The sequence below is a fragment of the Cynara cardunculus genome, assembly GCF_001531365.2.
Source record: "Cynara cardunculus var. scolymus isolate 2C chromosome LG 13, CcrdV1, whole genome shotgun sequence".
Lineage (NCBI taxonomy): Eukaryota > Viridiplantae > Streptophyta > Magnoliopsida > Asterales > Asteraceae > Cynara > Cynara cardunculus.
The window spans coordinates 40054841-40065866 of NC_037540.1; the positions used below are offsets into that span (position 1 = coordinate 40054841).

The 11026-nt window shown below is 34.3% G+C and overlaps 3 protein-coding genes across 3 annotated transcripts; 1 reads left to right on the forward strand and 2 right to left on the reverse strand.

Moving 5' to 3' along the window:
* Positions 1-2151: 2151 nt before the first annotated feature.
* On the forward strand, positions 2152-2672 carry LOC112524209 (auxin-responsive protein SAUR19-like). The gene has a single exon (XM_025133942.1). The coding sequence runs from the start codon at positions 2251-2253 to the stop codon at positions 2545-2547; it is 297 nt and encodes a 98-aa protein (XP_024989710.1). The 5' UTR covers positions 2152-2250; the 3' UTR covers positions 2548-2672.
* A 1576-nt stretch (positions 2673-4248) lies between these two features.
* LOC112524217 (auxin-responsive protein SAUR21-like) lies at positions 4249-4750 on the reverse strand. Its single transcript, XM_025133950.1, has one exon. It carries the CDS (start codon positions 4668-4670, stop codon positions 4374-4376), a length of 297 nt encoding a protein of 98 aa, XP_024989718.1. The 5' UTR covers positions 4671-4750; the 3' UTR covers positions 4249-4373.
* Positions 4751-8494: 3744 nt separating this feature from the next.
* LOC112524216 (auxin-responsive protein SAUR24-like) lies at positions 8495-8937 on the reverse strand. The gene has a single exon (XM_025133949.1). The coding sequence runs from the start codon at positions 8911-8913 to the stop codon at positions 8617-8619; it is 297 nt and encodes a 98-aa protein (XP_024989717.1). The 5' UTR covers positions 8914-8937; the 3' UTR covers positions 8495-8616.
* Between the last annotated feature and the right edge of the window lie 2089 nt (positions 8938-11026).

The following is an 11026-nucleotide window of genomic DNA, read 5'->3' on the forward strand; positions in this document are numbered from 1 at the left end:
ACCTTCAAATATGGTGACGTTTATTATTTAATTTTGTCAGCGTGCAAGACATACTTTAACATTTATATTCAAAAACCATCACTGTATCATGAGATACAGTGACATTTATTTGTCAAAACTGTCACTATACCATTACATACAGTATGTTTATTATTTAAAATGGTCATCGTAGCATGATATATAGTGACCTTATTTTTTAATAAGAACTATCACTATTTCATGACATACGGTGACTTTTTTTTTTCAAAACCGTCACTGTATCATGACATATGGTGACATTCAATTTTCAAAATCATCACCATAACACGTCATTTGGTCATGTTTATTTTTCAAAACCGTCACCCTAGCACGACATACGGTGACGCTTAATTTTTAAAATTGTCACCACGACATAACATACGTGATGCTTATTTAACAAACTGTCACCATAGCATGAAGTACGTTGGCATTTATTAATTAAAATCGTCAACTTAACATGACGTATGGTGTCTTTTTCTTACAAGTGTCACCATAACAAGACTTACGGTAACATGTATTATTCAAAACCATCAACGTACCATGACATATGGTGACATTTATTTCACAAAACCGTCATCGTAACATGACATATGTTAACGCTTATTTTTCAACATCGTCATCTTAGGATGACATACAGTGACGTTTATTATTTAAAATTATTACCGTAGCATACAAATGTTGTCGTTTATTTTTCAAAATTGTCACCATAGCATGAATTAGGATGACATTTATTATTCAAAACCGTCATCGAAACATGACATATGATGATGTTTATTCTTTAAAATCGTCATCGTAGCATGACATATGGTGACATTTATTATTTATATCCATCATCGTAGTGTGACATACAGTGACGTTTATTATTCAAAATTGTCAACGAAGTATGACATACAATGACGTTTATTTTCGACACTGTCATCGTGACATGGTATASAATGACGTTTGTTATTCAAAACCATCACCGCGCATGGAATACAGTAACGTTTATTTTTCAAAACCGTCACCATAATATGGCATATGGTGAAATTAAATTATCAAAACCTTTGTCTTAAGCGAACTTTTTGTGATGATTGTTTTTATCATTTAACTGTAAAATGAATATAAATTTAAAAGCTCATATATGAATCAAATGATTAACATTACACATAAGAACATTAAAGTAATAATATAGATTATATGAATAATGCACGAGAAAACCAATAACAAAAGTACTAGAAAACCAATCCTCCTTCTCGCCATTATAACTAAAAGGTATACAAGATTGGAAAACAACAACCATGAATACAACAAATCATGAAAGAGAGACGAAGTTTTAACATATGATTAAAGATACATAAGATAAAAAAAGTTTGGACCTATAAATATTAAAACCAAAACTCTAGGACTAATTRTGCATCACACCCAATAAAAGAAGAATCCTATTTTGGGCCCTTATTTCACACACTTTTGGTAGTACATTTGAGGTTTCTGGCTGATTAATACCCTTTTGATGCATCCATAGTTGGTGTATGGGTTCCATACGAATACCCATTTTCCTAATGTTGTTCAAGGAAGCAGAAATATGTACCGAAAAGTATTTTTTTTTTCTCAGTGGAAGATGCAGTAAAGGGTTTAGAGATGGAGTTATGTTGGTGCTTTGCCTAGGGTGTGCTTTATATACATATACACACACACACATATATATATATATATATATATATTTGTATATATATTGATTTAGTGGTGATAAATGGGAAATTAAATGGCAGATGGAGGGACAGAGACAGAATTGCAAGATCATGTGATTGTGTCTTCCAACTTGCATGAGATAACAACATTTCATTTCAACAATAAGATCACCGAGGATATAATTAATTTGAGTGATAAGTAAGCCACTACGAAAGCAAGATCACATGGTTTTGTCTTGACGATTTTGGTCAAATTAAAGGTTTGATTGGTGGAGGGATATATGGCTAACTAGTCATTTCTAGATACCATTCAAAGATCGATGGATATAAGCCTCATGCATGGGACCATGGTGTTGGAAGACAAAACCATGTGATATTGCTTTTTCTCTGCACCACACATCACCAGCTCTGATCTACCTCTCCGTATATGAGTTGGTTATATAAACCATTCTATACGCATAACCACAACCACAACAACATACTTCACCAAGGATTAGTTTGAGCTTTTTCTTCCTTCATCAGCCTTTAGAGCAAAGCAAACAAAGACTGTCCGCTACTTAGAAAAATGGCCATTCTTATGCCTCGGATCATTCAAGCAAAACAAATTCTCCGACGATCATTGTCAAATGGAAGCAGCAATACATACATGGCCRTCCCTAAAGGTTATTTTGCTGTTTATGTTGGGRAACAAGAGAAGAAGAGATTTGTGGTTCCAGTATCATTGTTAAGCCAACCTGCATTTCAAGAATTATTATATCAAACAGAGGAAGAATTTGGGTACAGCCATCCAATGGGTGGCCTCACCATTCCATGCAGCGAAGACATATTCACTGATCTTGCTTCTCGTTTGGGGGCATTATGACTTGTACATGGTAGTTTTAAATTTCTAGCTTGGTTTTGTAAAGAACGAACAATAGGACCTTTAAAAGTTTGTAAGACGCGTGGAGACAATTGTCCCAGTTTTATGAAATTTGATTTAGGAATTACATATGACAATTGTGTTATGAGCTAAGACATAAATGACACAATACAATCCAATTCTTATATCTGAATAAACTAAATGGCATAAACTAGAATTATGAAAAAAGTAAGGGGTCAAGAAATTGCCACCTCCTTCTTTCTCTCCACCCCTTCTATCTCAACGAAGATGGTATCTTCTCCCCTATGAAAAGTGAAGCCCATAGGTTCTCAACAACGATGGATCTCTAGCTTACATTGCCGCCCTCCACACCTATTTCCTTCTCCTAAACCGCTCTCCCTTTCTCCATCCTTCCTGCTACATCTCCACCATCTGAACCGAATCTCTCGCCCGTTATGTAAAGATCAAGACGCTCTGACCAATTGGAAAAGTCAATCTCGAGATGTTCCTTTTATCATCTTTCATCGATCTGTACAACATACTCGATTTGTTTTTCAAATTTTTTGATTTAGAATAAGGGTTTGATTTAAGATGAGTTTTGTAAAACAAATTTTTATATTTTGGTTCTTCGGTCCAAGAAGTGCTTTGGTTGGAACTTTTAAGATCTAATTTCAACTTAAAATAACATACTAAATGTAAAGATAACTTTGTAGACTTGAGGACTTTGACATATCATGGAAATCCCTATATAAATCAAGATAGGATTGCAGACATAGAGAGAACTTATATGTCCAAAATTATGAAAAAAGTAAGGGGTCAAGAATAGTATCAACAACATGGTCCCATGTACTTTAAATGAAATGTGGCTATGTATCCTAACGAACATAAAAAATTCAGGCTAAAATCTCTGGGGTTTTCTTATAACACACACACACACACACACATATATATATATATATATATATATGTGTGGGGGGGGGGGGAATGATGTGCAAGCCACTATGAATGCATAATCACATTTTTTTGTATAATTGAAGTTTATGGCCAAAGGTTTTATTAGTAAATTAAAGAGAGTATGGCCAACTACTTATTAATCTAGACCTATTGAAGTTGTTTTACTATTGCATTTAATTTTCTTTTTAATTAGTCATGGGATACAAAACATCAATAAATATGACAATTTTAAATCAATTTAGACAWGTGTAACTCCTACAATGATCTCATCATATGCAGACTRCTACTATACCAACATATTTTTAAGTGATAAGTTCAATTCACTATACTATAAATTTTTTAGTTCACATGCAAATAGCTGTAGACACGGGAACTCCTTTGGCATCCAGAATCATAATGTAAATATTTCTTTTCTGCTGCTCATTCTTGTTAAAGCTCAGAAAACCATTTGTAACTTTTCTCGTGGCACATTTACTTCAATGGTAGACATGAATATAAGGAAAAAAAACCTATCATGAGTTGCGAGTCTTTATTCAACACAGTGTTTATGGTCCGATCTCGTAAAGCCAGTTGTTTAATTCATTGTATCTGCTATCGCGAATGCTTAGGGATGTTCGTGTGGTAATGTATGAGATGCTTTTATCTGTCTAAGGGCATTCACCATCGGGAGAAAAGATCTCAGCGCAAATTTAGTAGACTATGAAATATGTTTGTCATTTATGTCTTAGCTCATAATAAATAGGGAATAGATAATTCCTAAATCAAATTTCATAAATCTGGGAGAAATGTCTCCACAAGTCTTACAAACTCCAAAAGGTCCTAGAGGTTAGTTCTTTACAAAACCATGGTAGAAATTTAAAAGTGCCATGTGGAAGTCATAATACCCCCAAACGAGAAGCAAGATCAGTGAATATGTCTTCTCTGCATGGAATTGTGAGGYCGCCCATGGGATGGTTGTACCCAAACTCTTCCTCTGCCTGACATAATAGTTCTTGAAATGCAGGTTGGCTTAATAATGAAATTGGAACCACAAATCTCTTCTTCTTTTGCTCCCCAACATAAATGGCAAAATAACCTTTTGGGATGGCCATGTATGTATTGCTGCTTCCATTTGACAATGATCGTCGGAGAATCTGTTTTGCATGAATGATCCGAGGCATAAGAATAGCCATTTTTCCAAGGAGGGCAGAATCTGTTGCGTYCTAAAGGCCGATGAAGGAAGAAAATGCTCAACTTAAATATTGGTGAGATATGTTGTGCTGGATTTGAGAGGGAGTTGTGGTTGTATTTTGCATAGGAATGGTTTATATAACCAATTGATTTAAGGAGAGGTAGATGAGAGATGGTGATGTGTGGTTGTAGGGAAAAAGCAACATCACATGGTTTTGTCTTCCAATCCAACACCATTGTCCCTCATGGATGAAGCTTATCCATCAAATTAATCGTTGAATGATATCACAATAATGTTATGACATTTAAAGTCAACAAATCTATTGGTTATATAATTTCAAGTAGATTTTGGAGTTCAATTTAAAAGTAAATTAAACGTTTGAATTGAAAATTTTCCACTTAGACTCTTGTTTGTGTGAAATGTAGGTATCATATATATATATATATATATATATATATATATATATATATATATATAGTGAAAATACATTTATCAGTTTAAATGCATACAAGAAAAATACTACAGATAATAAGACGACATTGTTCGATGTTCTACCAAGTACCATGAAAGGAGAAAAATGCAACAACACATTCAGTGTTGTATATGTTTTGGATCAAGTCTCCTTGAGAAGAAATATGGATATGACATGCAATACTGCATTATGTTTTCATTTATAGGTTCTATATGCTAGTTCGGCTAAAAGCTAGGGTACCACAAGAAAATTTTGTTAAAGATATTGTAAAAATTGGTAATATTCATAACAGGATATCCCAAAACATGCTTAGGGCACTTGCGACACTAAGGATGGGTTTCCAGCACACAAATACAGCGAACTAGGGCTAAAAAAAATAGGCCCCGTATGGAGATCGTTGAGAAGGACCCAAATACTAACCGCCTCCAACTCCTTAGCACCATTCACAACACCTCGGAAGTTTTTAATGCCAAATACCTTCTCGCATACAACCGTGCCTCGGAGGATGGTCCGGGGACGAATCTTCTCCCATCCCGATAGGAAGATAGGATGATGTGGTACAAGAAGGATGTGAGTTTATGCCCCGTTTAAAGCGCTCGTAGACTTGACAAGACATATAATGTATAAAATTCTTCGACCATCGTTTTAGTAATTAAAAAAATAAAAACTCTTGTAAATAAAAAGAAACGAGACATATACTGAAATCTATGAACCTTTTGCAACAAATCTCAAATTGGAATTTCAAGAAGTAATGAAAAGAAGGCCGACTTTAATATATTATGTTTAATTCTTCATTATACTTATTGACCTCTCGTCTTAGAAAATTAAGTTAAATATTTAGCTTTTTTTGGCAGATAAAATAGTAATTTTTATCTCAGAAGTTGATAATTAAAGTTGTCTAGTTGTTGGCAAAATGATATAACCACATTAATGTATTATAAAATATAAATCTATAGAAGTTCTTCTGAAGAGTGATTARTTGTCACTTGATGCATGGAAATGCTCAACACTTTGGTATATCCATAATTATTGAATGTGGATTCCATTTGACATAGATCATATAATTTGTTCTACACAAAGCATAAATAAATTTCATGGTCGTTGTGATAGTCAGTTGTGAAACCGAGCTACATAGAAAAGGGAGGTACTGAACTTCCTCTTTGTACAACATGTTCGAAATAACTCTTAGTTCCAGTTTCACACAACCGGGACAAGCGACTTTGTCTCACAAGTTGTATTTATATGGTCAGTGATCAATTTTCACAAAAAAAAAAAAACTTGTTTTTACTACACGGGATTGTGTGTTGATGCGACAAGCGAGATCAAATACGCCAAGCCGACAAGCCAGATCTACAAACATGTCTTCACTACACATGATTGTGAGCCCATCCATTGGATGGTCATAACCAAACTCTTCATCGGCTTGACGTAGTACGTCTTGAAATGATGGTTGGCTTAACAAAGATACATGGATCACAAATCTCTTCTTTTCTTGCTTCTCATTGAGATAAACCGCGAAATACCCTTTTGGTACCTCCGTAGTTGTTGGTGTATGGGTTCCATTCGACAAAGGTCGTTGGAGTACTTGATTTTCTTGAATGATCCAAGGCATACGAATAGCCATTTTCCAAATGTTGATAAAAGAATCCGAATGTATTTTTTCTTAGTGAAAGATGCTGCAGTGGGTTTAGAGATGGAGTTATTTTGGTGCTTTGCCTATTGTATGCTTTACATATTTGATTCATTGAAGCTTCAAATGTACGATTGGTGATAAAAGGGACATTGAATGGCAGATGGAGACGTTGAGACAAAATTGCAAAATATCATGTGGTTGTGTCTTCAACTTGCATGAAAGAACAACATTTCTGGTCAACCATAAGATCGTCGAGGATATTTTAATAGTTTCTGAAATCTGCATTTGGAGTATAGGATACAAGAAGGGTTAGACATAGAGGATGACTTTTTATGGCCACAATTCTAAACTAAGAATGAGGTCAAGAATGACATGAAATCCATGGCCCCAGGTACTTTAAGTGTAATGTGGTTCTGCTTCCTAAAAAACAGAAAAAAAAAATCATAAAAATCTCTCGGGTTGTCTTAAAACATAGGCGACCCAATGATGTGTCATGTATATAGATATAATTACGTGGAATGATGAGCAAGCCACTATGTATCTAAAATCACATGGTTTTGTCTTCAAGTTTTGGCCAAATAAAAGGTTTGATTGGTAGAGGGACATAAGGCTAATTCAGTTTTCCTCTTCAATGTGTCCTGAGATACATAGGTGCAATGAATAAAAGGAATGGTACCTGGTAGAGATTTGCAAACACCACCCACAGATAGAAGACATTTTGGTTAATGAACGGAGGTGAAAATATTATGGAGCCAACTTGTGAAGCTTGACTAGATCCCATTAGAACGAAAGAGGCTTGATAAAAGAAATGAAACGAGGAACGTCTTGCATAATTGACAAGTTTATGCAAATATGAAAAATCAGTGAATACGTTTTTGCTATATTGAGAGATCAATGAATATGACAAATTTAAAGTGGAGCTCCTGCAATGATCTAAACAAATGTTCTTGTTGGTACATAACATCTCTGCTGCTCCTAAAGCTCAGAAAAATGTTTGTAATTGTTCTCGTGGCATATATACTTCGATGGTATACAKGAATAAAATAAACAAAATCTATCATGAGTTGCGAGTCTTTATTCGACACATAGTGTTAATGGTCCCATCTTGCAAAGCCAATTGTTTAATTGATAAGTTTATGCAAATATGAAAATCAGTTAATATGTTTTCGCAATGTGGAAAAGATCAATGAATATGACAATTTTAAATGAATTAGACAAGTGAAACTCCTTCAATGATCTCATCATATGCAGAATTCTACCAACATATTTTCCAGTGATAAGTTCAGTTTAGTATAGTTTAAAATTTCTAGTTCACATGCAAATAGCTGTAGATATGGGAACTACTTTGGCAGTTTGGCATCTAGAATCAGAATATAAATATTTCTCTGCTGCTCATTATTAAAGCTCAGAAATTTGTAACTTTTCTCGTTTCACATTTACTTCAATGGTAGACATGAATATAAGGAAACAAAACCTATCATGAGTTGGGATTCTTTATTTGACACCTAGTGCTTATGGTCTGATCTCGTATAGCCAATTGTTTAATTCATTGTATCAACTATTGAGGCTGCTTAGGGATGTTAGAGTGGTAATATATGAGATGCCTTTATCTATCCAAGGGCATTCCTCATTTAGTGAAAAGATCTCAGCCCAAATTTAGTAGACTATGAAATTAGTTTGTCATTTATGTCTTAGCTCATAACACAAACAGAATAAATAATTCCAAAATCAAATTTCATAAATCTAGGAGAAATGTCTCCACAAGTCTTACAAACTCCAAAAGGTCCTACTGGTTAGTTGTATACAAAACCGTGGTAGAAATTTCAAACTGCCATATGGAAGTCATAATGCCCCCAAACGAGAAGCAAGATCAATGAACATGTCTTCGTTGCATGGAATTGTGAGGCCGCCCATGAGATGGTTGTACCCAAACTCTTCCTCTGCCTGACATAATAATTCTTGAAATGCAGGTTGGTCTAACAATGCTATTGGATCCACAAATCTCTTCTTCTCTTGCTCCCCAACATAAACGGCAAAATAACCTTTCGGGATGGCCATGTATATATTGCTGCTTCCATTTGACAATGATCGTCGGAGAATCTGTTTTGCTTGAATGATCCGAGGCATGAAAATAGCCATTTTTCCAAATTGGGCAGAGTCTGTTGCGTTCTAAAGGCCGATGAAGGAAGAAAAATGCGTTCTAAATATTGGTGGGATATGTTGTGATGGATTTCAGAGGGAGTTGTGGTTGTATTCTACATATGGAATGGTTTATATAACGAATTGATTTAAGGAGCCGTAGATAAGAGATGGTGACGTGTGGTTGTAGAGAAAAAGAAGCATCACATGGTTTTGTCTTCCAACATATTACAGGGTTCTACCCAACACCATGGTCCCTCATGGATTGAGCTTATCCATCAAATTAATCGTTGAATGATATCACAATAAGGTTGAAAGACAAAACCATGTGATATTACTTTTTTTCTACACGACATATCACCAACTATGATCTACCTCTCTGTATATGAGTTGGTTATATAAACCATTCCATATGCACAACTACAACCACAACAACATACTTCACCAAGGATTAGTTTGAGCTTTTTCTTCTTTTGGTTACGTTTAAAAGACGTTACAAAAATACAACAAAAGCCATTACCGTAAGGCTAAAACCGTTATATATGGTGTATAAGAAAATTGTATTTAATCCTAAAACTGTTACTGTATCATGACATATAGTGATACTTATTTTTCAAAATTGTGACCATACCATTACGGTCAAAATCGTCATTATACCTTCAAATATGGTGACGTTTATTATTTAAGACTGTCACTGTAATGTGGCACATGGTAAAGTTTATTTTTCAAAATCATCACCGTAGAACGCAATATAGTGACGTTATTGAAAACCATCACCATAAAATAATATATGGTGAAATTAAATTATCAAAACCATTGTCTTAAGCGAACTTTTGGTGATGATTGTTTTTATCATTTAACTATAAAATGAATATAAATTTAAAAACTCATAACATGAATCAAATGATTAACGTTACACATAAGAACATTTAAAGTAATAATATACATTATACGAACAATGCACCAGAAAACCAATAACAAAAGTACTAGATATATACCTCAAACAAATGATTCCTTATCTAAGCTATTATCCTCGTTCGCTTCGATCTCTTCAGAATAACATTAATAGTTGTTGTTTTACTTCGTATATTTTTGTTTCTCGCCATTATAACAAAGAGGTATGCATGGTACCTGCAAGAATTATCCCAATAGATCATAAAACAACCACCATGAATACAACAATCATGAAAGAGAGACGAAGTTTTAACATATGATTAAAGATACATAAGATAAAACATGTTTGGACTTATAAATATTAAAACCAAAACTCTAGGAAAGAACAATGACTAATTATGCATCACACCCTATAATACCCATAGTTGGTGTACGATTCGGTTTGACAGAGATCGTCAGATAACCTGTTTTGCTTGCATGATCCTAGCCAAACGAATACCCATTTTCCTAATGGGTTTGGAGATGGAGTTATATTGTGCATCACACTCTATAAAAGAAGAATCCTATTTTGGGCCCGAGTAACACGTTCTAATTAATTGTTGTTATATATATATATATATATATATATATATATATATATATATATATATATATTGATTTATTAAAACTTCAAATGTAGGATTGGTGATAAAAGGAAAATTAAATGGCCGATGCAGGGACCAAGACAGAATTGCAATATCATGTGATTGTGTCTTCCAACTTGCATGAGATAACAACATTTCTTGTCAACAATAAGATCACCGATCGAGGATCTAAACTATGACTTAAAGGATGGCCAGAACGATGAACAAAGTGAGATGTCAACAATGACCCCAAAACCTGGTCCCAGTACTTCAAATGTAATGCAACTATGCTTCCTAACTGACAGAAATTCAGGCTAAAATCTCTGGGGTTGTCTTATAACATATGTGACCCAATGATGTGTCATGTATATGGATATATTTAAATTTGAGTGATGAGTAAGCCCCACTACTAAAGCAAGATAACATGGTTTTGTCTTGACGATTTTGGTCAAATTAAAGGTTYGATTGGTGGAGGGATATATGGCTAACTAGTCATTTGTAGATACCATTCAAAGATTGATGGATATAAGCCTCATGCATGGGACCATGGTGTTGGAAGACAAAACCATGTGATATTGCTTTTTCTCTGCACCACA

Bases quoted from the DNA above. Each gene is read 5' to 3' on its own strand.
- LOC112524216 (XM_025133949.1), bottom strand. From the start codon at position 8,913: ATGGCTATTTTCATGCCTCGGATCATTCAAGCAAAACAGATTCTCCGA.